This window comes from Colossoma macropomum, unplaced genomic scaffold (assembly GCF_904425465.1).
Source record: "Colossoma macropomum unplaced genomic scaffold, Colossoma_macropomum, whole genome shotgun sequence".
NCBI lineage: Eukaryota > Metazoa > Chordata > Actinopteri > Characiformes > Serrasalmidae > Colossoma > Colossoma macropomum.
Window position 1 is genome coordinate 24967722 of NW_023494801.1, and position 26970 is coordinate 24994691.

At 41.0% G+C, this 26970-nt stretch overlaps 1 protein-coding gene across 1 annotated transcript in view; it reads left to right on the forward strand.

Annotated features, from left to right (window-relative positions):
* Positions 1-26970, forward strand: part of syt17 (synaptotagmin XVII) — a 36813-nt gene that overhangs the window by 2826 nt on the left and 7017 nt on the right. Inside the window, exons 2-7 of the mRNA XM_036589790.1 lie at positions 2010-2027; positions 8207-8355; positions 17619-17794; positions 18735-19351; positions 21175-21295; positions 23800-23955. Of these exons, the coding sequence (XP_036445683.1) occupies positions 2010-2027; positions 8207-8355; positions 17619-17794; positions 18735-19351; positions 21175-21295; positions 23800-23955 (1237 nt within the window). The remainder of the gene's footprint in view (positions 1-2009; positions 2028-8206; positions 8356-17618; positions 17795-18734; positions 19352-21174; positions 21296-23799; positions 23956-26970) is intronic.

The following is a 26970-nucleotide window of genomic DNA, read 5'->3' on the forward strand; positions in this document are numbered from 1 at the left end:
AAATCTATCTGATATTACATTTCTCAAGTGTTAAAGAAATGTAAGACTGATTGTGGATATATAATCTTACCAAAAATATACCAGTTTATTCAAAATATCAGTGAGATTGTTGCTCTAATATGATAAAGGGCATAAAACATATTCATGTGTGGTTTTAATGGTGTGCTCATTATTATTTATCATTTTGCGCCTCAGCGGAGGTCTGAGCAGTGTTTGTGTCGTGTTTGTGTGTGTGGTGGCCATGTGCTGCGGTGTGTACGCTGAGTGTGTTTCTGACCCGCTGTGTCACGCCTGCTCCAGCTGCAGCCGGGGAGAGCCGGGCTGTATCGCAGTTACCATGGTTACAGCCGGAGCTAATTGCTCAGACAACATCAGGCCGCTGATGGAGAGAGACACAGGGGCAAAGGGCTGAACAGTGGGAGAGAGAGAGAAAGAGGAGTGGAGAAAGGTATAGAGAAGGATGAGAGGTGGAGAAAGAGAGAGAGAGAGAGAGAGAGAGAGAGAGGGAGAGAGAGACATAGAGGTGGAATCACTAGTTCAGAAAAACAGGAAGCCGGAGCTGTGTGTGTAGGAGATACTGGAACATCTGCGATTTGGTAGCTGTCACATTAGGAGAGTAGCGAGGAGGCCAGAAGGAGATCGATTTGCTCAGGCCTGACCGTTCACCCACTGACCTATTGCGTCAGGTGTGTAGAGAGAGTAAAAGTCACGCATTCAGAGATTCATGAGCTCATTTCAGCTTAAGCCAACCTGCTGATGAACTCTAATTTCATAATGAAAATGAAATGTCACCCTCAAATGAAAAGAGCATTACTTCATTAACAGCTACCAGCGCTGCTCTGTAGGCGACCCTGCCAGTCTGCAGTGACAGCAGAGGAGGGTAAAGTTCAGCTCCTCACTGCTGGGCTTTAGTTACATTTAGGGCATCATATGCCTTCAAAGAGGGGGGCAATTATTTATTATCACCCACCTCTAATTCTTCAGTGATATGAAGCTGAAGTCAGATATTCAGCAGCTTCTTGTTCGAATTTGCCCGTTCCACCTTAAATGGTGCAGCAGTTACATGTAACTGCTGGACTATTTAAGGTGGAATGAGAAATTTAGCTAGCTAGCTACTAAGACATCAGCATACTAGCATGTTTGTTATGAGGAAAAGGACGATAATACATTGAAACAACATTAAACTAAGTTAACATAATGGTTATCGTAATTTTTAACAGAGAAAATTATCATACTTGTGGGTTTCTTTGGTCTCTTGTTCAGCCATCTTGCTGGTTTTTCTTTTTTTCTCATAACTCTCTGTTTGGAGTCTCTGAAAAACCTCAGTTCGGAGGACGATATAGCCCCAACACTTCACCCTCCCCCTCTATCTCAACAACAATCGGGACACCCTACCCCTAGACGTGAACACACAAAACAGAGGGGTAGGGCTAAGTGGTAGGCGCCAGGGGTGAAATGGGACTGGGCCTTTCCGTCTTATGCTGGTTCCATTAGTATTAAATGCTGTGCTGCATGTGCTGTTGACAGTGTAGTCTTGTGTAGCTTCCTGTTGAATGTATTGTATGTTCAGTGCTTGTAAAGTCTACCTGGGCACTAGAAATGCTCTGCATAGGTTAAAAAACGCTAATAGTTGATTCCAGAATTCACAATTTACTCTCTAATTCTGAAGCTCAACAGGTTCAAATGAGACTAAATGTCTCCTAAAGCCTAATGTAAAAACAGCCTTCAGTCCAAATAGTCTCATTTTCATACTGCTGTGCCTCTCAGTGACTACATTGGGAAGTCAATACAAGGATACTGGTATCGGCAAAATAGTTAAGCAATGAAAAACAGTTTTTTTATCCATCACCATTCAGCAGGCAAATGAAAGGGATGCATGTAATGAAATGTGTTTCATTGCCTTGCTGTGTTTGTCCTGCTAAACTCTTTGGTTTTCTTCCCTGGTCTGCCATTCTGCCCACTGCTGACCTCCTGCTTTTCTGCTTCCTTCCACCTGTAAAAAAGGACAGTTGGAACCCGTCAATGAGGTAAGAATGATCAGGATTAAAACATGCTTATGTGCTCTGAGAATATCGTTTGCTTAATGATGTTTGTGTAAAACAGAAGCTCAAAAAAGAGTAGCAAGTTATATCTTAGTGACTTTAAACATTTAAATGTAGTCAATATATCTAATATTTCTCATTATAAAACGGATAGTTCCGGTCCTAAAATCTGATTGGCTGAGCTATATTCCTTGTAAAATCCACCTTAGACCCACACCTATGACCGCTTCACAGCAGCTGGACTCTGTATCTCTGCACCATGGCACGAAAACCCTTGCGCTGTTAATAGATTACACGTTTCAAATGTTCGTGTTTCAGTCAAAAGTAACATCAAACCCAGGCTGAATCCCAAACGGCTCCAAACTCCAAGTAGTGTGCTAACTATGAGAGTTTAGAAATTCTAGTCTTTACAGCCCTATAGTACATTATTTATCGAGTATGGTTGTTGCTGAATCCCAAATGACCTTTTTTAGCAATAGTATTCATTGTTTGGGTGCATATTTACTATAAATTCCTACGTAGTGCACTATGTAGGGAGCAGGGAGCCATTTGAGATTCAGCCCCAGTGTGAGAAGAGGGCGCTGCTGGATTGGTTCACTGTTCACTGTTATACGACAAAAAGTTCAAACAAAACTCCTCATTCAGCGGTCTATAGTTACGATATCATACTCTGAAGGAACTATATTTCTTGGCGGAATAATTGTTTCTGTCGATTATTACTAATAATACATTATTTTCTGAATTGGGGAGTTTTAGACACTCCGGCCTCTCGTGACTTATCGCTTTATTATGAGGCTGTTGTGAGATTTATTTATTTATTTATAGACATTTTTACTTGTTTTTAAGCAGTTTCATCTGATAAAAGTGTCTTATTCCACTAGCAGATCAGATGTTGCTCGTTTTTAGCATTATTTCTTGAAATAAGCAAAATTATCTTCATTATTCCTCTAAACAAGTAAAACAATTTGCCAATGGAATAAGACACTGAAAAGATAAAACCACTTAAAACAAGTAAAAATGTACAGAAACAGGTGCAATTACTATATAATATTCTTACAAGAGTCTCATAATGAGAAACATTAGATTTAGTGACTACATTTACGAAGTTTTCACTTGTTAAGATATGATGTTTAGCAGTGAAGCAGTGTCAGAATACCAGCTGCCCTTTATGATATATGAACATTTCATAATGATTGGACCAACAGAAATGATCCAAAATTGCTTAAAGTCTGGATACATGAACCTGCATTCTTGAAAATAAAGGTGCCAAAAAGGTGTTCTTTGGAGGAATGACTGAAGAACTTTCAATGGGTGGTTCTTTAAAGAGCCATTTGGTGAGTGTAACTTTATAGCAATGGTTTGTAAATAAAAATAAAAGCTAATGAAATTTGAAAAACTTTAATAACCCTGATTCCAACCACAGTCTGCCGCACCTACCGAACATCTTCCGAAGTTCTAAATTTGCTGGATCAGGTGCAGCAGTGTTAGGTAAAGAGGTGGAACAGCATGTTAGTGTTTCCAAAGGAGTTCAAGGCAATGCTCTCTGAAGTAACTTCATGCCACAGATTTTTTTTTTAAATGGGAACCAAGGATGTGCCTCTCAAAATGAAAGATCAATTTTATTTTGTTAATAATACACAAACATACCTTTCAAAGGACTAAATGTGACATTTATTTAAACCAAAGGACATAAGATACAATCTGGTTTTATTCAAAGCTTAAAAGTTCCACAACATGGTATGTCCTGCTTTAAACAGAAAGCTAGAAAGGTATAATCTTATATAAAATCAATCAATTATGTTCACACTAACCAAAATTAGCTAAGGGCAGGGCTCAAGTGTAAGTGGCTGCCTGCGGGGCAGAATTAAAAGCTCTACCGCCTCATTAAGTCTCACTCCAAACACTCATCAAATCACACAAAGTGAAAAAAAAAAGAAATCAAAATTACACAACTCAGCAAAGAAACCAGTGCAATGATGAGTCGTCTAAGCCACAACCACCCACTGCAAAGCCACTGACCACCTGGCCTAGCCCAATTGGAAAGAAGAAGAAGAAGAAAAAAGGAATATTGAATGAAAAATCCAACAACTAAAAGTAAAATAATACACAGTTTATATCGTTGCTGTCCAAAGAAAAACGAGTATCTCCAAAACAGTAACTTTACAGGAGAGGGCAAAAACACTCTTATCTTTCAGTGTAAATTAATGTAAAGAGGTTTCGTTCCAAGTGATTTTAGAGCATTTCTATTGGTCCATTCATCATGAAATTCTCACACAACATAAATGACGGCGTGTTAAATTGATGTGTAACAAAAACTGATGGAGATACATGCTTTTCTTTGGTGACGGTGTACAGTGACGGTATACAACCTCGAGGCGGGACGCAACACTTAAGGCCTTAAACCTTTGGATTTCCTGTCTTGAACAAAAGAGGCCAATAAACAATAGAAAAGAATAAACAAAGAAAATCAGGCGAAACAGTAGGATAACATGAAACTCTGTTCAGTTAGAAACAGCAGCTCAGGAACCCTCACTCAGTGGTATACAGCATAACAGAGCAGGCCTTCACCACAAAGCAGCCAACCAATTTAGAGTCAAACATGGGCCCACGGGAACAAGCACCTCCTGTAGCATAAGATTAGGGCCCACCCAATGAAGAGGAAAGGAGTAACATCACACTGCTCAGTGACTTAAGCTGTTCAGGGCACCAACAAAAGGTGCCAGAAGGATCCAACTGCTGTCTTAGCATGCAACCACAAACAGGACCAAAAGCCAGCAAAGAAATGCCGTTTAAGAAATTAATGTTGTCAGAATCTCCAAAATGGTAACTTTAGAAAAAACATACTTTACTTTTGATGTAAGTCAGTGGAACCAGACTTTTTTTACAAGTCATTTTGGGCCATTTCTTTTGCCCCCCTATACCATTATGAATACTGGCTTTTGAACTGTGCACTGATAACAAGCTGAGTGGTCTTTAGCCCGGAGGACACAGTGTCCATGATTTCCAAAAAGAATTTCAAATGGTGATTTTTCAGACCACAGGACACTTTTCCACTTCCCCTCAGTCCATTTTAAATGGGTTCGGGCCCAGAGAAGGTGGCAGCGTTTCTGGATCCTGTTTATATATGGTTTGTTCTTTGCATTTTAGAGTTTGAACTTGCAATTGTGGATGCAGCGACAAACTGTTTTCAAAGACAGTAAGTCAATGGAACCAGACTTTTTCCCAAGTAATTTTGGGCCGTTTCTTTTGAATGAATGAATGAAATCCACACACAATGTAAAGGGCAACAGGCATTTTCAAATTATGACAAAAACTGGAAAACGACAAAAAATACAAGGTTTTCTTCCAACAGTAATGAAACAGTTCCTGGAGAACTACAGGAAATGGGAAGACGTTTTGCCTGCCATAATAAAAGCCTCAAAAGGAGTATTGCACCTATCATAATAAAAGGCTTCCAAATGTTTCGTCCTGCCACGTTAGATGCAATTTGGAATGAACTGCTGCAGGAAAGTAGATCTCTGGGTGCAGGGTTGGTGACCACTGCTATAAAGCATCTCCTCAAATTTAAAGGTACTGTAAAGCCCACTGACCCCCCCGGATATCTTCTTATACGAAAAGGCTAATCTGGTTGCTCGCATTTTTGGTAATATATCTGATGCTAAATCTGCATTTTTGGATATATATCTGATGCTAAATCACAGGCCATGGATAGACATCAAATGAAGGTGTATGCAGTGAAGCATCTAAAAACTGTTTTCATCTTTCCGTTCATTGCCTCTTCTTCCAGACTCATTTCCTCTGTTTTCCCCCATCAGCATCTTGTTTTTAGTCATTAATTATTGAAGCAACAGAGGCACGTAATCTGACACCCCAGGGGCGGGAGAGGGCTTTTTTGCATTTTTGGGAGTGCAATCATCCCTCTCTCATCGTCCTCCTCCCTCTCTTTGATGGGAATCACTCAGCCGAAATCATGCGGAAAATAAGTCCCCTCTTAAACATGACCTCATCTGCCTGAGATGCGTCACGCCAGGTCCCCGGTCTAAGGCTGCCTGCTGGCTCCAGCACCTCCCCGCATCGTGACTGTCTCTGTGACATGCCGATCGCTTTTGAGAGGTTCTTTATTTCCTCCCCAGACGCATAAGCCGGTTGTTTAGCCGCCTGTGTTCAGACGAAGTGCGATGGCGCTAAATAGAGTGTGAGATTTGGGGCCACGAGTGCACAGAGCCATGCTGGAGCGAAGCTGATGACTCATTCGCTTCAATACTGGGCCTATATAGAAATGTCTGTTGATGTCTGCCTGTGTTCGGGACTCTTTGTAGCTTCTCTCGCTGCTTCGAAGTCCAGACGAGCAGAGAATAGCAAAAATATTTTCATTGGAGCCATGAATCTGTAATAATCTTGTACAGGGGTAGACGTTGCTTATTGGCAGGTACCACAGCATTTTACAGTGAAAACGCAGTGGCCGTGTGGTCTGGAGATGTTTTTCGTACTTTTTCCCTTTAACGAACCTGCCTGGTTGGACACAGAACTAATCCGAAAAATCAGACTTTGTTGCAGTTGTTCTTTAACCTCTTATTGACCAGGGTGTATTTTGGTTTGTCCATCTGAATTTACATGACCAAATCATAAGGCAAATTATTCAGTAACTGCATGAAATGAATGTAAATTTTTATTTTATTTTATTTTTTTTTGTAAAAGTTCCCCTCAAATTAACAGAACATGAGTTTTCTGATCACACATATTTCTATATGCTTACAATTTACTGCTGAAAGCCAAAAATCTTAGACGCTCTTTGTATTATTTTATAAAAATAATTTTTACAGAGCAGATCACTGAAGAGACGCCATCTGTTTATAGTTTATAGCCCAGATTTGTGGAAAAAAAATGGATCGACTTTCAGTAGACAAAAAATAGTGAGTTCAACTTGTTTTATTATAAGGGTTTAGAATGACATCACCCATCTATTTGACTGGAAAGAAGACAGTTACAGCTCTCATACGACGCCCCACCTTTTGAATGTAGCTTATGAAATATGAAAGTTATGAAGAATAAGACGAAGTGCGTTTTGGAACCACCGGTGGTCTCAAGAAGTTGAAAAGGTTAACTGTAGCCACCATGATAGTTAGTGTTATGGTATGGTGATCGTGGTCGTCGCCGCTGGAGCCCGTCAGCCTGACGTCAGGGATGCTGTTCCACTGGGTGAAGTTCGCCAATATCACAATAAAGAAATAAACAAAATAAGGTGATAAATAAGGAATATATAAATAAAAAATGGTCCTTCAAGGGTTCTTTCAGTAAAAAAAAAAATGGTTCTCTTTGCATGATTAAAGGGTTCTTTGCATCATGAAATAGTTCTACAGATTGATGGGGAATGTGCTATAGATGGTTCTACATAGAACCTTTTGAAAAGTGTTCCATATAGCACCAAAAAGGGTTCTTCTGTTGTTACAATCTTAAAAAAAGAAGGTGCTTCAAAAGTGGCTCTATTTGGAACCATGAACACTCAAAGAACCCTTTGCATGATTAAAGGGTTCTTCGCATCATGAAAGTGTCTTGCTGTTGGAGAATGTGCTGTAGATGTGCTTTTTGAAAATGGTTCTGTATAGTTCTATATAGTTATGGTGTCAAGCTTGTAACAACAGAAGAACTCTTTTTAAAAAGTTTCTATATAGAACCATCTACAGCACATTCTCCAACAGTCTGAAGAACACTTTCTTGAAGCAAAGAACCCTTTGAATCATGCAAAGGATTTTTAGGGTGTACCTAAACGGTACCTGATGAAATAACCTGGATCGGATGATATCAGGGTCAACGATGTCAGCAGGGGGGACCACCACGGTCACCACAAAGGCAAAGTTCTTATTAAAGTTTTTAACAAACATTTCCTTTTTAAAGCAACACGTCACATTATTTGGCACTAATGTTTGCTTGTTCATTCTAAATGTGATGTAAGTTTGTTGTTCTGGCCATAAACTCTTGTTTTTGGCTTGGTGGCCTGAGTGCCTAGTGCCAACTTCTATATTTGTCTACCCTGATCTTGTATAATAATAATACACATTTTACTGGATGTTGTGTTCCTGTGCAGGTGTCTGTAGATCACTGAGTCGTATGTGTGTGTGTGTGTGTGTGTGTGTGTTACTCGTCTGTGCTTTGCTCCTCCGCAGGGTCTTCTGTCCAGACTGTCAGACTTGCTGCTGTGTCGTTGGTCGTGCCGGTCTTGCTGGCAGTGGTGTTGGGAATGTAGCTGCTGCCAGTCCACTGAGGAGGAGGTGGAGATTTTGGGGCCGTTCCCTGCACAGACCCCATCGTGGCTGTGAGTGCACCTTTACAAGCCTTGTTTTGTTGTCTTTCATTTATTTGTTTATTTATGTATGTCACAGACAGTGCACATGAATGAACATAAACATAAACATGTCATTTTCAGCTGCTGTCCCTGAAGTTACACTCTCAGAAATAAAGGTAGTAAACTGTCACTGGAGCGGTACCCCTCTCATCACTGGGGTGGTTCCCTCAAGGGTACATCTCAGTACCTTTAGTCAGGGAACATAGCTGTACCATAATCCACTGCAATGATATGTTCTAAGCTGTACTGACTCCACACACCCCGTCTCGTCTCCAGGCTTTTATTTTACTGTTCTGTTTTAAAACATTAGATTATAAAAAAGTACAAATACGAACTTTTCACCTGGAAAACCTTATTTAAGGTTCACAACTGGACCCTAAAACCACTGTTGTACCTTTGAGGGAACATTTACATTGTTTGTACCTTGATGAATGAGAAAATTTAACTGCACAGAACCTTTATTTCTAACAGTGTATAAGTCATTATATCACACCACCCAACCCTACCTTACCATAAAATGGTAGTTTAACCATTTAAAATCTCAGGCTTATTACATACTAAGGCTTATTATTCAGTACAGGGACTTTAATGCAAACGGGTTGAGATATTCTTTGGATATAGGAGCGTGTAATAAAACCTTGGGCCTGCCAGTAGAACCTGGCCATTTAAGGGTTAACACTAAATAACCCTCAGCCATGCTATCACCATGCAATCCAGTTCCAACCCTTTATAAAATACACTAAATACAACTTTTCATAGCCATTTGTTCCGAACAGCACACACTGTGCATTCTCACCATTTTCTTTATTAGAATTGAGATACTTTGTACTTACACTCACTTTATGAGGACATCATACATTATAGGTCTCATATATGGGTGTATAGTTACAGGTTGTAGTGTTACTGCTAGGTTGAGAGTGGTTTTCCAAAGTAAAGTGCTGTGCAAAAGTTTTAGGCCCCTAAGCAAATCTCAACAGTAAAAATAAATACAATAAAAAGTAACAAAAAGTCATGTTTTCAAAAAAGTAGTCTTTAAATATATACCAGCATCTACAACACAGGGGGTTCTAATACAGTTCTCAGTGAGTATACATATACGCAGACTAGATGGCAGCACAGCTGTAATTAATCTCTGTTGTCACAACATCAGCTTATCCTAAAAAAAATCCCAAAATAGCCCCTAAAAGGAAGAGGCTCCCCCTGTTGGTGTCAAGTGCTCTACTCTTTTCCTTTTACTCATATGGTATATGGGAAATCCTTCATTTCATTCACCTGATCTGGTGTTTGTAGCAGTAGAGCTGTGAGATTAAGACTCCTTGAAGCTGTACTTTCAGCTCTGTACCCGTGGTTAGTATTTACACGTACAAAGGGTCTGTATGTGTTCCTACACTTTGAAGCCCAATCCCATTTCACCCCCAACCCCTACCACTTAGCCCTACCCCTTTGTTTTGTGCATTTATGTCTAGGGGTAAGGTGTCCCAATTGTTGTTGAGATAGAGGGGTAGGGTGAAGTGTTAGGGCTACATGGCCCTCCAAACGGAGGTTTTTCAGAGGCACAGTCCAAACAGAGTGTGAGTATTTTCTCTGTTTAAAACATATAATAACAACTGTATTATCTTAGTTTAATGTCATTTCAATGTATTATGGTCCTTTTCTTCATAACAAGCAGTTACAGCAGTTACATTCAGGCACCTCAGGTGTCAGAACTGCTGCACTATTTAAGGTGGAACGGGGAAAATTCGAATGAGAAGCTGGCGAATAGCCGACTTCAGCTTCATATTACTGAAGAATTAGAGGTGGGTGATAATAAATAATTGCCCCCCCTCTTTAAAGGCATATGATTCCCTAAATGTAACTAAAGCCCAGCAGTGAGGAGCTGAACTTTACCCTCCTCTGCTGTCACTGCAGACTGGCAGGGTCGCCTACAGAGCAGCGCTAGTAGCTGTTAATGAAGTGATGCTCTTTTTATTTGAGGGTGACATTTCATAGGGGATGATTTCAACCACTACCTCTTGTAATGCAGTTCCAAGGGGCAAAGTGACACTCAAAAACAAGGAGTAAGGGTAAACTAATTAGGATTGGGCCTAATTCTTGACTCTCATAACTACGTAACATACAGTCCTGTGCAGAAGTCAGAGACCATCCTTCATTTATTTAATTTCCACTCAAAATGGAAAGCACTTTAATCTTCAGCAGCATAAAAACAGAAAACATTTATTTAACAGAAAAGTGTCCACTCTTTACTCTTTACTTTAGAGTTGCCTCCAAAGTTCAGTCTTAGAAGCTGGTTGATCATTTTCTGAAGTAATCGAACACATTCAGTGGTGTTGAGGTCTGGACTCTGGGGTGGTCAGCCCATTGGTCAGCTTCTTTGTTTGATGTGTCCGTCTCCTTTTCTCAGTGAGGTTCTTCTTGACAGCTACACATCCTTTCAGACCCACAGCGCTGAGTCGTCTTCTCACAGTGGAAGGATGGACAGAAGCACCTGTGGGTGTTTTCAGATCTGAAGCAGCTTGATTTTCTCCTCTCTCTCAAAGATGAAAGCTTTGTGCTGTTTATCTGATGGGGGGCAGTGTTGGTGGTCTACCTGGTGCTGCACAGTTGTTAGGAGTCCCTTTTTTCATAAATATCTCCTGAATAATGAATAAATTGTACTTAATGGCTGTTTGACTGGAAATGACTGGAAATTATTGGTGGTCTCTGACTTTTGCACAGTGCTGTACATATTTGGTTCACAATAGTACTGAATAATTTATAGTAGCTGCTGAATAATGAGTCTTAAGATTGATTACTGAAGAATAAGTGGTAGTTTAAGGGGTTAAGCTCTTAATTGGAGTGCCTCTTAAAGAGTCACTAGAGTTGTTTTTGTGGAAAAAGCACTTTATTATTTTTGCCAAACACTTTAACATGATGATATGTTGCCTTTGGGTGTCTCAGGATACTTTTTTCTGACTCCGGCCTTGTGGTTTCTTGGGTGTGTCATTGTTTACACTGCCAAACGCGGGCGTCAGGCATGGGCAGCAGAATGGGAGGTGGCAAATGAATGTTTTTAGACGAACGGTTCTGTGAATGACAGCCCATGAGCACCAGCTGTGCCTCTACAGCATTAATGAACATGTTTTCATCATCTAATTCATACAGAGATGAAGCCCAAAGGGTGCAGCAAAGCTTTCATCCACAGCTTGTATTGTTGTGGCCAAATCATATTATCACTAATTATCAGCTTCTGCGGTGAAACGTCAGTCACTTGTTGTCACTGGGATGGAACCGTCCACTGATGTGGCCCTTAGGGACCGGTGCTAATTACTAGCCTGACTGCGCTCATTCTGAAGTGGAAAGAGACGTTTGTGCACCAATGTGATCAAAAGCCTTATTGAAGCTGTGTGAGGTTGTTGGTCATGATTTTCCATTTTCTTTCCAACTGTGCGAGCTGTTGTCCCGTGTCCAGCTCACTAGTTACATTAGCACCAAGGTCGAACAACGTCATTCGAAATCTGCCTTCTCTTTCAGCTCATTAAAGAAAATGCACGTGGATTAGAAAGGACACGTTCCCATTTCGGATTTTAACTGAAAACAAATTTTACTGTGTTTCAAATATATACTTAACGTTAATGTTGAGCCAAAGCATTATGGACACCTGCATAATATGCTGTTGGTCCACCAAAACAGCTCTGATCATCAGTTTGGATTCTACAAGACCTCTAAAGGTGCTCTGTGGTATCTGGCACCAAGATCCGTAAGCTGTGAGGTGGATCTGCCGTGGATCGGACGTCTTGTTCCAGCACGATGTGAGTTGCAGTGTGCATTATTCTGCTGACAGAGACCACCACCACTGGGGAATACCACTATTGTGAAGGGACCTCACAACAGGTAGGTGGCATGTGCCGGACCCAGGGTTTCCCAGCAGAAATCAGAGCATCATACTCCCTCCACCAGCTTGTCTTCTTCCCTCAGTGCATCCTTGTCGCGTCACTTCAACGGGTAAACAGCGCACGCTTATCTGGCCGTCCATGTGACGTAAAAGAAAATGGGACTCATCAGACCAAGCGACCCTTCTTCCATCGCTCCAAGGTCCAGTTCTGACATTTGTGTGCCCCCTTTCGACCTTGACATGCAGTTAATCTGTGAGTGGTCATAATGTTTTGGCTCATCAGTGTGGCAATATACTGTATACTGATACTAAAGATGTAAGAATAGAATGTCGCTGCTGTCGGAACTGCTGTGGCTGTTTTTTCAAGTGTGGCGCTGGTAGTGCACTGCGATGTGCATTGTCTATTATGCTTCTGGTTGATCTAATTCAGCACTTTACAAGTTCTGTGTTATTAGGTTAAATTTCCACACTTAAGGTTTCTTAAGACAGTATTGCTGAGAATATAGACTATTTTACTGTCCTGTTGAGGCTCCAGAGCTGAATTAGATTTGTAGGTAAAAATAAAATAATCCTCCTTTACAGTAAAATAAAGCTCTGCTGGTCATTCAACACAGTTTAACAATAAATGATCTTAAACGCTGGAGTTAATGTAGAACTGCTAATTCACATTGTAACCTTGAAGACTGGTGCGCAGACTGCTGGTCACCATAGCAACGCAGATAACAATCTCGCCTAGCTAGTAGCTAACGAAACAGCAAAGAGAGAGAGATTTAAGTTGGTTTCCTGATACGTTTAATCTGCAACGAGAAACTGTCCAACACTAAAAAGTCATGAAGCTGTAGTCAGCTTCTCATTCGCCAACTTCTTGTTTGAAATTTCCCGTTCCACCTTAAATGCCGCAGTAGTTACATTCCAGCACCTCAGGCACCGTTTAAGGTGGAACGGGAAAATTTAAACAAGAAGCTGGAGAATGAGAGGCTGACTTCAGCCCTGTGAAAAAACTTTTCAAGAAACTGTTCTACTTTTATGGAAAAGTTTCCTGCTGGAGATGCGAGAAAAGTGGCTATAGCTCAGCTAATGCTTGAAGAAGAACAAAGTAAGTCTGCGTTTTTTATTATATTTTTTAGCTTATACTAGCACATCAGCACATACTGACACAGGTGTACAGCCAAGATGGTAAAATGGACATAAATGTTGTGGCTCCCAAGCTGGATTGACTTTTGCTGAAAAGACAAAATGGCTCCTCTCAACATTTGGGTTTCGACCTCTGGGCTATTAAAATTAAGAGTTGCAATACAACAGTTCTTAATATTTTAGCCATTGTTGTAAAAGTCTGGTACCTTGGTGCAAAGCACATTTAATTTAATCCCTTACACGGCCAGGGCCCGAAGTTTTATTACACCCAACTAAGAACCAGTTTGCATTGAAGTCCCTGTAGTTACTGAATAATAAGCCTTCGTATGTAATAAATCAGAGATTTGAAGGGGTTAATACAGTTGCAAGTTGTTTGAAACAAACAAGCTTTTTAAACCAAAATACATAAAAACATATTCATCTACATAAATATGATCAAAACATATTTTATCTACATGACACCGATAGTATGTCTCTGATGAATCTGTATAGAAATAAATGCAAAAAAAGACTGGTTTGAATTATTATGGGTGGAGGGATCTCTCATTGTTTACTGTGGAAGGCTCAGTTGTAACACTGCATTAAATCTAACCGCCTCTCACTGTGACTTATTTATATGCTTTAAAATGGTGCTGTATTACAGCCATGAAGAGGGAGATTAAAATAATAAATGACTGAATTCTGTGTCTTATACACATAATCAAAAACACTTATGATAAAAAAATATATATATATACTTTTACGATGTAAAAACAGCTCTTAGGGTGTATCTGAAGAAATATCTGTCCAACTGCTGCCACAACTCACAGATGTCAGGGCTTGAAGCAAAGCATGTTCTGCTTGAAGCAGTATAATTCATAAACGTGTTGCATTTTACCATGAATTAGCTCTGAGCAGCTCCACCCCTTTTACTTTGTGTTGCGCTACGAGACACTGAGTGCGTTTACATGCACTTAGTAATCCGATAACTGCAGGCAATTAGATTTTGTCAGTAATCCGACCAACGCGTTTACACACATTTGAGTAATCGGATAATGTGGAAACTCCAGGAGTCAGGCAGTAATCAGATTTCTACTCACAGAAGAAGACGTGACATAAAAGTAAAGTAAAACTCAAACTTCATGCTGCAACCTTTTTTAAAAACATTGCGCCACTTTACCTGAAAATAAGAACATACATCATCTAGAAGATAAATAATTTTGAAATCCCTTATTCTGTCAAGCATGTTTTTGGTTTCAGCGTTGCTCCGAAAGTGTTTTGCTGCGTCTCGCGGTAACACAGCTGCTTATTTCCGGTACAGCAGTCTGTTTTCACACATGCACAGACTGAGAAATCTGAAAGAAATCAGAGTAAGAGTTCACATGCACTGAGAAATCTGATTACTGAGCTGACATCCAGCTCTCTTTATCAGATCTGTTAATCGGATCTCTAGACCTTACTCCGATCTAAGAAATCAGGGTTTATGCTGTTTACATGACCATTTGAATAATCAGATTCCTGCAGAAATCTGATTATGATTGGATTATGGAGTGCATGCACTGCAAAAAAGGTATCTTGTCAAGTAAAATTATCTTAAATGTAGTCAATAAATGTAATATTTTTCCTGTTGAGATTGCTGTAAACTCAATTTAAGATTTTTAAACTTATTTCTAGACATTTTTTACTTGTTTTAAGTGATTTTATTATGTAAAATTATCTCACTACATTGGCAGATTATTTTGCTTGTTTTACGAAATGTGCTTGAAACCAGCAAAATTATCTGCCAGCATAGTGAGATAATTTTACTCTATAAAATCACCTAAAACAAGTAAATAATGTATAGAAATAAGCTAGATAATCTTATAATCAGTGCACAGCCATCTCAAGATTGGGAATATTAGATATATTAGCTAGTTTTTAGATCATTTCACCTGAAAAGATGCTATTTTTTGCAGGGTATAGATGCACTCAATGTCTGTTAACACCATACACAAGGATGGACTGACCCTAAATCATACACACTACCTTAATTCATAGTATACATATATTTTTTTAACTTTGACACTTGTGAATATACTACATACTGACCGATACTGTAGGAGTGTTTAGTGAAAAAGTGGGACGCTGCATTAGTTTCAGTCTGAATGATGCGTTCTAGTACTCGCAATTTCCTGTAGGTCCTTCGGTTCTTTCTGCCAGTGCTGTAACCCTCAGAGCGTCCTGCAGAGCGTCGAGTCCGGCAGCTTTCCTCCCCTCCGCTTCTCCCCTGCCTCCAAAGGCCATGTGTTTTAGATTGCTGTGTTGCCGTGACAACTATCTCCCTGCGAGCCGTAGTCATGGACACAAAGGGTCCTTGATGATCCCTAAGGGATGGCTCAGAATTAGGCCTCCACAAAGAAGACAACATATTCCAGCATTAAAAAACGCTAAAATTAAAAGAATGTGTTGCGACAGCTATTACTCAGTGTTTGGGCAATGCTGGATAGCCAGTTGCCAGGAGTTTATGCACTGGCCCATGGTCAGGCACGAGTAAACACACTCAAACAAATTCTCAGCTCTTCACGAGTTTGTGGAAAGCATTTTTTAATTTTGCCATCGACATTTCTTCCCAGTTGTAAGTCAGCAGTGGTAGATGGGGCCGCAGCATGGAGTGAAGTCAACTTTACTGTGTTTTTCTTTGCTTTCATTGGCATGTTATGATGTGGGCAGCATTTCCGCACATTAAGTCATTGCGAATGGTAGGCTTGAGGTTCTGGTATGGGAGTGTGTAGCAATCAGGAGCAGGCCGTGCCAATTCAGACCAAAGCAGCGCGAGTTTTTGTTGAATTTCAGTAACAATTGATTTACCATTTGGCAGCTTGAAGGGGAATTCACTGATTTCCAAAACATAATTGAATTGTTAGGATGTAAACAAAGTCATTCGGAGTAGATCTGAAATGCTTCATATGACTCAGGTTTCTTTACAGTGCTGGTGATAGGAAGCAGGGTTTGGATTCACAACAGCTTTCCTAAGAAAGAACTTGAAAAGGTTCAAAAGACGAACACGAAGAAGTTCATAAGAATGTTCTTAAACGCAATTCTTGAAAAAAACTTAAGTTCTTAAATGTTCTCTTAAGATAATCTCAATTATTTTCTCGTGATTTAAGAAACTTGACTTAAGAAAATCTTCACTGTTTTCTGTAGTATGCTTTCTGTTAATCCACTCAGAGGAGCAAAACGGAGGAAAAACATCAAACCAAGCATTTAAAAAATTAGCAAACAAGATCTAAAGGTGACGGTGGAAGAAACAGCCAATATTAAAAAAATTATGATAATTGTTGGGTGACGGACGAGGACGGGCAGGAGAGCAGGGGCAGCGTCCATGATACATTTAGATGCTGACCTTGTCAACTGAAGTGTGAGACTGTTGTAAGGTTAAGAAACCACTTGTTCTTAGAATTATTCTGAAGAAAATATCTTAAGAAAAGAAAATAAGAGAATTCTTAAGAAGTTGTTTGAAGAATAAAAAAATTTTTTCTTAAGAAAAACGAAGATTTTCTTTCTTAAGACACTTTCGTGAATCCGGCCCGAGGGGTCACAGTGTGTACAACACAGATATAGCCATTTTATTTATTATGAAAACCACCGACACAGGTCTTCTGTGTTTTTATAAGTGATAGTGATAATGGTAAAAAGTGGTAAACATAAATAAAAAGTATTCTTTGGTATTATTTTGCCTTACAATGGCCTGTAGCTGTTTGCTGTGAATGAAATTAAAGAAATGTTTGAGTCTCAAAACTATCGTATAACAGTTACACAACCACTTCATATAATAATTTTCTGCAAGGGCGCATTTAGAGGTGGACGTCTGGTTCCTATCACCACTACTGTGGACGATTTTGACTCTTTCTCTAGAACGAAGCATTTCACACCAAACCACTCTGAATGACTTTGTTTGCAACATAATGTTTTAATTATACAGACATTTTGAAAAATCTGTGGAATTCTCCTTTAATGAAACAGTTGTTCATGAACTGATGTTTAGTCTTGAAAAACACATATTAGTAAGTAGTGCTAGTAGTCACTGATGTCGTGTCACTGCTTTTTGTCACTGGAAGAAATCCATGAACTTTAAAGGTGCAGCTGTGTGATATTATGTCAGCCTCAGAGCTTTGGTTGAACACTGAATCACTGGCTGTCCATAATGTCACGCTTATCTCTCTCTCTCTCTCTCTCTCTCTCTCTCTCTCTCTCTCTCTCTCTCTCCCAGCATCAATGACTGCCATGATGAGAAAGAACCAAACTCTCACCTCATGGGACGTGAACATGCCCCTCCAGACCAAAACCACAGCAGCAGCAGCAACAACAGCAGTACCAGCCCCAGCCGGCGGCGCTCCAGCTCAGAAAACTCCCGCTCCACCTTCAGCCTCGCCCGCCAGCTCTCCTGTAAGTCCAGCACTGTCTGTAAACGGTACCTGTGGACGATTTTATTATCGTTTTTGGGTGTTGGAATGTTTCTGAGGGCACTTTTGTCAACATTTTCATAGCTGATTTTGTGTTAGTTCAGTTCATTTGTTCCATGTTTTTTGATCTTTAACACATCAGGCAAAATAATAACCTTTGCTTTGTTTAAGAATTTTTAACCCTAAGAAATCTATAGATACTGATTTTGTTGTGCTATGAAATGCAATTATGTGATTATATAATTAATTACATTGAGTGTGTTCACATGCACTCGATAATCCAATCATAATCGGATTTCTGCAGTTATCCGTTTATTCAAATGGTCGTGTAAACGGCATACTGCAATTTCTTAGATCGGAGTTAGGTGTAGAAATCCGATTAAGAAATCTGATAAAGAGAGCTGGATTTTAGCTCAGTAATCAGATTTCTCAGTGTGAACTCTTACTCTGATTTCTTTCGGATTTCTCCGTCTGCGCATGTGCGAAAACAGATGACAGCACCAGAAATAAGCTAGCAGCGTTTCCACGAGATGCAGCAAAACACTTTTTGGAGCGAAATTGAAACTAAACACATGCTTGACGAGATGAAGGATTTAAATATTCTTCATCTTCTAGATGATGTCTGTTCATATTTTCAGGTAAAGTGGCGCGATGTTTTTAAAAGGCATGAAGTTTGAGTTTTGTTTAAAGTTTACATCACATCTTCTTCTGTGAGTTTATTGGCTGGTTGTAAAGCAGAAATCTGATTACTGTCTGACTCCTGATGTACACCTGGAGTTTCCCATTATCTGATTACTCAAGTACATGTAAACGTGTTGATTGGATTACTGACAAAATCTGATTTTCTGCAGTTATCAGATTATTAAGTGCATGTAAATGTAATACAGCTGTTCAATCTCTCTTCTACCTCTCTGACCTCTCAGCTCTGGAAGCCCGGCGGCCCAGCTCCCCTCTGGTGGACATGAAGCCCATCGAATTCTGGGCGATGGGTCCCAGGAAGGAGGTGGTGCAGCCCCTGCGTAAGCCGCAGACCCCGCCAGACGACTACTTCCGCAAGCTGGAGCCACGGCTGTACTCGGTGGACTCCGGCGGGGATGATGTAGACTCTCTGACGGACGAGGAGATCCTGCTGCGCTACAAGCTGGGCATGCTGCACTTCAGCACCCAGTACGACCTCATCAACGGCCACCTGAGCGTGCGGGTCATCGAGGCACGTGACCTGCCTCCTCCGCTCACCTGCGATGGCGCCAGGCAGGACATGGCACACTCCAATCCCTACGTCAAGATGAGCCTGCTGCCTGACCACAAAAACTCACGGCAGACTGGCGTCAAGCGCAAGACCCAAAACCCAGTGTTTGAGGAGCGTTTCACCTTCGAGCTGCCCTTTCTTGAGGCCCAGCGCAGGACCCTGCTGCTGTCCATCGTCGACTTTGACAAGTTCTCACGACACTGCGTAATTGGAAAGGTGGTGCTGCCTCTCAGTGAGGTGGATCTGGTGAAGGGGGGGCACTGGTGGAAGGCACTGGTGCCCAGCTCTCAGGTAACCCTGATAAACGTGTTAATGCCTCTTATTTAAATTTCTGTCGTTTGTTGATTATTTTTTTTATCATATACTGTAGCGCTGACAATGGCCCATATCCCATTTCACCCTTCGCCCCTACCACTTAGCCCTGCTCCTCAGTTTTGCGTGTTCACGTCTAGAGGTAGGGTGTCCCGATTGTTGTTGAGATAGAGGGGTAGGGCAAAATGTTAGGGCTACATGACCCTCCAAACTGAGGTTTTTCAGAGGCTCCAAACAGAGTGTTATGAGAAAAAAAGAAAAAACAGCAAGATGGCTGAACAAACGAACCCCGAAATGTGAGAATTTTCTCTGTTCAAATTACGATTATCATTGTATTATCTCAGTTGAATGCCGTTTCAATGTATCATGGTCCTTTTCTTCATGAGACACTTAAAAATCACTGATAATATGCTGATGTCTCAGTATTCAGCTAGTTAACTTTCCCATTCTACCTTAAATCAGCAGTTCTGATGCCTCAGGCACCAGAATGTAACAGCTTCACCATTTAAGGTGTAATGGAGAAATCTGAACAAGAAGCTGGTGAATAGCTGACTTCATCTTCATATCACTGAAGAATTAGTGGTGGGTGATAATAAATAATTGTCGCATCCCAATCTTTGAAACTATATGATGCCCTAAATGTAACTAAAGCCCAGCAGTGAGGAGCTGAACTTTACCCTCCTCTGCTGTCACTGCAGACTGGCAGGGTCGCCTACAGAGCAGCGCTGGTAGCTGTTAATGAAGTAATGCTCTTCTTTATTTGAGGGTCCCATTTCGTAGGGGTCGATTTCAACCACTACCCCTTGTAACTCACTTTTAAGGGGCAAGGGGGCATTCAAAAACAAGGGAAATAAGAAATGGGATTGGGCCTGAGACACAGAGATAGCCATGCTTCTGCTGGGAGAAGTGCTTTGTATTTAACACACTGCCAGAAAGAGCACTGAAACCATGGGGGAGGACACCACTAACCACATGCTTCACCCTGATGGTAACCAACCCTCAACACAAATCCCACAGAACAACACAAGTAACACATACACATATAACTATAACTGATTAACTACAACAATAATCATGCAAATAGTCCCTTTTTTGGATGGCGCACGCATATCGTGAGCCTTTGCGTGTGGTCATCTGCCTAGCCACACCTCCAGAGTGTCTCGGTGCTACATTTTTTCATCACATGCTTGCATCAAACTGCATTTCAAATAGACTCACTGTGTGGTTTCTGAGACTATATGTAACACTGTTACCTATAAAATGAACAGAAGTACTTCGCTGGCCGCAGTAGCCACCTTGAGGCTAGTTTTTGTTTGCATTTTGTCTATTTTTGCATAGAACAGAGAAAAATGCATCGCATTTCTCTGTAATAGTCACAGCAGCAGGTCAGCAGCTACCTATTTCAAATAAAGTGATGTGCCCGTTCGCTTCACTGCGCTCTAGTCCCCCTGGTCGTCTTTTCAAATAATACTGGGCTTAACGTTTTTATTAAATTTCGAAAGCTTAGCACTACATAAACCCCGCAGATGTTGTGGCCGGGGGTCGAAGTCTTTATCACTCTTACAGTTTCTAAGAAACTGAAAGACCTGTTTGGAAAACTGGAACAGCTGTAGGCTCTGGGGATTTTTGTCAGGTTCATGATATTTTCCATTATCATCTTGCTCAAAAGCTTCATTTCAGGCCAAAATAAAATGTCTGTTGGATTTTCCTGCATGCGATCGTGGAGATTACTGTCTGTTGGATTTCAAACTCTGTATGTCAGACTGGGACCTAAGTGATTTCCACAGTGTTATGTTGCACAGAATGAAGTGGAGCTTGGTGAACTCCTGCTGTCCTTAAACTACTTGCCCAGTGCTGGCAGGCTGAATGTGGACGTCATCAGGGCCAAGCAGCTGCTGCAGACTGACATGTGCCAAGGCTCAGGTACTGCTCACCCGTTCTCTTCCGCTCTTCTGTGCCTCCATTTATCACTACTAAGGTTCTACACTGCAAAAAGTAATATCTTAACAAGTGAAAACTTCTTAAATGTAGTCAATAAACTTTATATTTCTCATTATGAGACTGTTGTAAGAATATTATAAGATTATTCCACCTATTTCTGAACATTTTTACTTGTTTTAAGTGATTTTATTTAGTGAAGGTATCTTATTCCATTGGCAGGTTGCTTTAAATGTTTCAAGAATTAATGAAGATAATTTTGCTTATTTCAAGAAATAATGCTAAAAACAAGTAACATGATCTGCCAGTGGAATAAGACACGTTCGATAATCTCATAATAAGAAACATTAGATATATTCACTACATTTAAGACGTTTACACTCTGCATCAGTGACTCTGCCCCAGTTTTCAGCGAGCTTGGTGTCAGTGTTAATTGTGGCTATATACTGAGACTGAGCACAGAGTGCACGATGTGCCTTAATGCGACCGCAGTATGCACCCATAATTCGCCTGAAAGTAACATTCGATTTACTAAGACTGCAACTTATTATGCAAACTGAGCGAAGCTCTGCCTTACAACTTTGCGCCGGGATTTAAAGACACAGTGAAGTAATGAAGCTGTGAACAAGCTCGAGACAAAACAGAAAATAAAAGTTCAGTGACGATGAGTGTTAATGTATTATGTTCTTTCCTGCAAAAAACATTCCACAGCAGTGTTATTTTACTCCAGCTACAAAAAAACAGCGTTTGTGAAACCGTAACAGACTCTGAGCGCATATATCAGCCGTATTACAGCATATTTTCTGCTGTGTCTTCTTACACACATTCATCTGGTCCTAAGTTTCAACTGTTCCTCTGATTGTAAATATTTTTCAACATGCGTTCGAATGTCGTGCCATATGCTGCCATCATTAAAGGGGCCAAGAATACCTTTATTCTGCATTTGAAATTGTTCTCTGATGTCTAAATAGACGGAATGTGACTTTGGTTGGGGTAAAAAATGTCCAGATGCTGTTTTACACACCCATTTACGGCCTATGATTTCGCCCTAGAATTAAACAAACTGTTTTCCCTGTTTTGGGGGCTCATTAATAATTTGATGAGCTCTGCTTTGATTGGCTGGTTCACAGTGAGGCACCGTGACTCACATAGAAGCAACATGTTCAAATAGACACAAGCAGGAAAATAAAATGAAACACTGTGTAAATAAGCTAGGCCATCATACTGTTTAGTTAGCGATGCTAGTTACTTTGAGCTTGCTAGTAGCTTACGTTACCTGTACTAGCTATTGCTTTCAATCTCAACAACAACACAAAGTCTGTTAAAGTTGTTAGCTCACTATAAAACTTCCAGTTTAAGATGATCTGACTTCAACCTCAAACAGTGGATATAATCCCACAGCATGGCTAATTACAAGTTGCATTTGGGTTGTGATGCTTATAACGTTAACTAATAAAATTCCCGTCTCTTCAGTGTGAAGCACTGAGCGAAGCTGATCTATGTTGTCCGAGCTTTGAGAAACTGTCCGGAGTGAAATGCGCAGAGCAAACTAACAGCTTCGAAGTAAAATTGTCTGGGATCCTGTAAGAGATGTGGGAGCGAACGGTGGCTTCATATTCACCAGCTTGTTTTGGCACCGCAGTTACATTCTTTTCAAGCTGTAGCATTTAAGGTGGAATGGAACATTCGATTAAGAAGCTGGCAAATAAGAAGTCGGCTTCAGCTGCATTTAGGGATAAACATCAGCCATGCCCGTTGACCTTGGTTGGGCCTTCAGAGAAGTGCTCCCCTTCACTGCCTGGAATGGTACCTTTCTGTACTTAGTCCAACATTTTCTTGGTGTTGGTTTACATATGTTGTTGTATGTAAATTTTGAGGGCGTAAATGTTAATGATTCAAGCCTGTTATGTAACAGTTTAGGATTTTGGAACTGGCCTGTACCTTTTGCGAATGCAGGATTTTTAATTGAAGGAGGAGAAAACAGTGTTTGAGGTTCACAGTATGTCAGTTCTATGTTCCAAGCTCTCCTTATTCAACTATGCCAATGTAAATACAGTTTTCCATCCTATGGCACCTTTAAAGTAAGTTGTCCGGCTTGCAGCTGAAACTGTTGCGAAAGGTTTAGTAGATCAGGCCTGAAGGGGCGATGAGAACATGGGATGTTTTGGAATCTTCTACTCTGTAAATCACTGAAGTGAATGAACCTCTATTCATATTAAAAATAATACAAAGACAGTGAAACACTGGATTATAAGGAAGACGTAATATCTAGTTTTGTTAACCCATTAAACTACAGTTTCATTACTTGGTTGGTAAGTTTAAGTCTTATATAGTTTATGTAGTTATGAGGAATGCAGGCCCTTGAAGGTTAAGGGGGTTTTATCTAATTGAATTGTGCCCCTGTTTCACTCCCCAACTGTGTAGCAGTCAAATCCTGCTGTTTGATATGTAGTAGATGTGAAACTTTTGCTTTCTAAACTTTGTTTCAGATCCCTTTGTGAAAGTGCAGCTGGTGGCAGGTCTGAAATTGGTGAAGACTAAGAAGACATCATGCATGAGAGGCACCATCGACCCCTACTACAACGAGTCCTTCAGCTTCCGGGTACCTCAAGAGGAATTGAGTGAGGTTAGCCTCGTGTTCACAGGTATCGCCTTCACACAGAAACATACTCACTACACATAACATGGGTGAAAGCAGCAATTCAGTGCAGAGTTCTCCCCAAACGTGGTCTATTAACCTAGACATGTTCGGTCTCCAAAGTTTGCTTATTTAGGTTTGCACTGGAGCTCCAAGCTCATGTGGCTCAGTAATGAAAGCTCACATCCAACACTGCAAAAAATAAGATCTTAACAAGTGAAAACTTCTTAATGTAGTCAATAAATGTAATATTTCTCATTATGGGACTGTTGTAAGAATATAATAAGATTATTCCACCTGTTTCTGTACATTTTTACTTGTTTTAAGTGATTTTATTCAGTGAAAGTGTCTTATTCCATTGGCAGATTGCTTTACATGTTTCAAGAAAAAATAAAGATAATTTTGCTCATTTCAAGAAATAATGCTAAAAACAAGTAACATGCTCTGCCAATGGAATTAGACACTGTTATAAGATAAAGCTGCTTAAAAACAAGTAAAAATGTCTCTAAGTAAGTTGAATAATCTCACAATATTCTTACAACAGTCTTATAATGAGAAATATTAGATATATTGACTACATTTAAGATGTTTACACTCACTAAGATATCATTTTTTATAGTGTACCAATTAGCATTATACTAAATGAATGCCAATCTAAAATAGAATTACTTATGTGGTTTCTGACACTGAATGAGATACTGTAGCCTTTAAAAATGGACATTTAGGCATGCCATTTGACTGTGATCAAGTATGTAAAATAAGGGGAAAAATTGCAAATTCGATTTTTTTTTCACAAGCTATCGCTTTAATTCAGATGGATTCCTGGCTGTAAACACTTGAGAGTGCCTGATAAAGTAATCCTGTCATCTTTGTGAAGAGATCAAACCCTTAGACCTCTGAGGAAAAGCTCTCATTAATTAAGCAGGCTGTGTTTTTGACCTCAGAGTGACACAACATCCCACTGCTTACTTAATTGGGCCCAAAAGTCAAAACAAAAGCAATATAAGCCATCCTGTAGGGGGAGAAAGCCACCCTGAGATGTTGACAGGTTTCAGCGAGCGACACCTTCCAGGTCCTCGCCATTAGAGTAAGGCGGGTGGTGACCTGGCTCTGCCACGCGAGCCCTCATTAGGCTTCATTTAAATGCCAGCTGCATTTACTTGATTACGGGGGCTGCCAGTCAGGCCGTAAGCCGGACCGTGGCTGGGGTCGAGCTGCTGCGCTCTCGCACACTCTGGCATTTAGGATTTGTGGCCAAGAATCTGCTTCCACCTGTCACGTAGATGAACCCCCGCCCTGGGATCTCCCCAAGCAGAGTGTGATCTGTTCTTTTAACCCGCTGTTTGCTAGTAGGACAGAGCGTTGAGCTATGATGGGCCTGGGGCTCTAAGGCTATGCAGCCCAACTCATGCAGCTTTGCCATTTCCATTATGACCTTTCAGGTTCATTGAGGGTGGTGTGTAGTGGTAGCACTGGTTGCATTGTTCTTCATGGCTCTCTGTGCCCAGTATAGCAATAGCCATGTTTACGTGCAGCCTGATAATCTGTTCATAATCCAAGTAATAGCTCAATCGGAATAGTCTAGACCGATCGAGGCCATCCGGAATACAATATCTATCCGATTAAACGAGGTGGGTAATCCTGTAAATAAATACATGTGGTGCAGTCTTTTAGATGTACAGGCAGCGTAGCTGTTCTTACTAAATATCATTTACTGTGGCCCTCCGTGGTCTCCGCACGTCATACCTTCATGAAAAACAATTCTTTAAAATCTTTTGGATGCGGTATGTCTGGCGTGCAGTGGCCTTCAGGCCCTCTCGGTCAGAAACTGATGACCCTTGCAGCAGAAGGCATGAATGGCTCTTGGTGACTCAGCCCCTGGTGTAGTGCCCTGAGCCATGCAGAGCAGCATGTGGCCCAGGGCTCCATGCCCACCGACTTTCTCTGATGTTCTTGACTACAAAGCCTGCAATCAAACACCAAGCACTGCTCTCCATCTCCCCCCGCTGGGCCTGCGTCTCGCTCTCTCTCCACACGTTTGATCAGCTCCTCTTTCGCTATCTCTCCTCCTCCTTTATATATATATATTATCTCCCTTTACTTCTCCCATTCTCTTTTCCTATCACTCTATCCTCTCTGACTTATCTCACCCTCCTTCCTCACTCTCCACACTCTCCAGCAGGTAATAGGCCTTTAATGATGCCTTTTTTCCCCCCATATGCTGTCTGATGTGCTGAGTGGAAACAGACGTCCTCCTGGCCAAGCTGAACCTGGCGCCCATCAGTCCGGTCAGACAGAAGGGGGAATGAGGCTGACCACTGATAGGGGATTGGGGCTGACCTTTGATGGAGGACTGAGACTGACCACTGAAAGGGGAATAGGTCTGACCTCTGAAGCAAGAATGAGACAGACCACTGAGGGGGCGAAAGGTCCTGGCCACTGACAAAAAACACTTCTAGACTTTGATTTCAATGAGATCATTACACTGACGTACAGTAGATGCCCACATGTGGCATTGTGCCCAAATTATACACTGTTGTCAATTCACATTATACTATGGTGTAACTATACAATAGGAGACAATCTGGGGTCGGGCTTCATTTCAGTGTTGGGGCAGATGGAGGAGAAACTAATCACTGCTAGAAGCTGTTTGAACGTCTTGTTGGAATCCCAGCCCTTTTTCCTTTGTTACAAGATGATGCAATTAACACAGTCCTTACTGCCTCGGCGCACCCTCACAAGCACCCAGCAGCTACTGGAGAAGGAAGAGTGTGTTCATTGTAGTAGCCGTGTGGAGACGCTGACCAGACTTTCAGGATTCACTCTGGCCACAGCGGAGTTTACAGCTGCTCAGGAGAGAAGGATCTGTCTGCAGACTGCAAGACAGGGGCAGAACATGTAGTGAGGGGGCTGCTCTGGCGGTTGACGAATCAGAGCACACTGGGCTCATTGGGAGGTGGGGCTTAAAGACACGGGAGCACTAACAGAGACAGAAAGTCAATAGAGATGAACAGTATGAAAA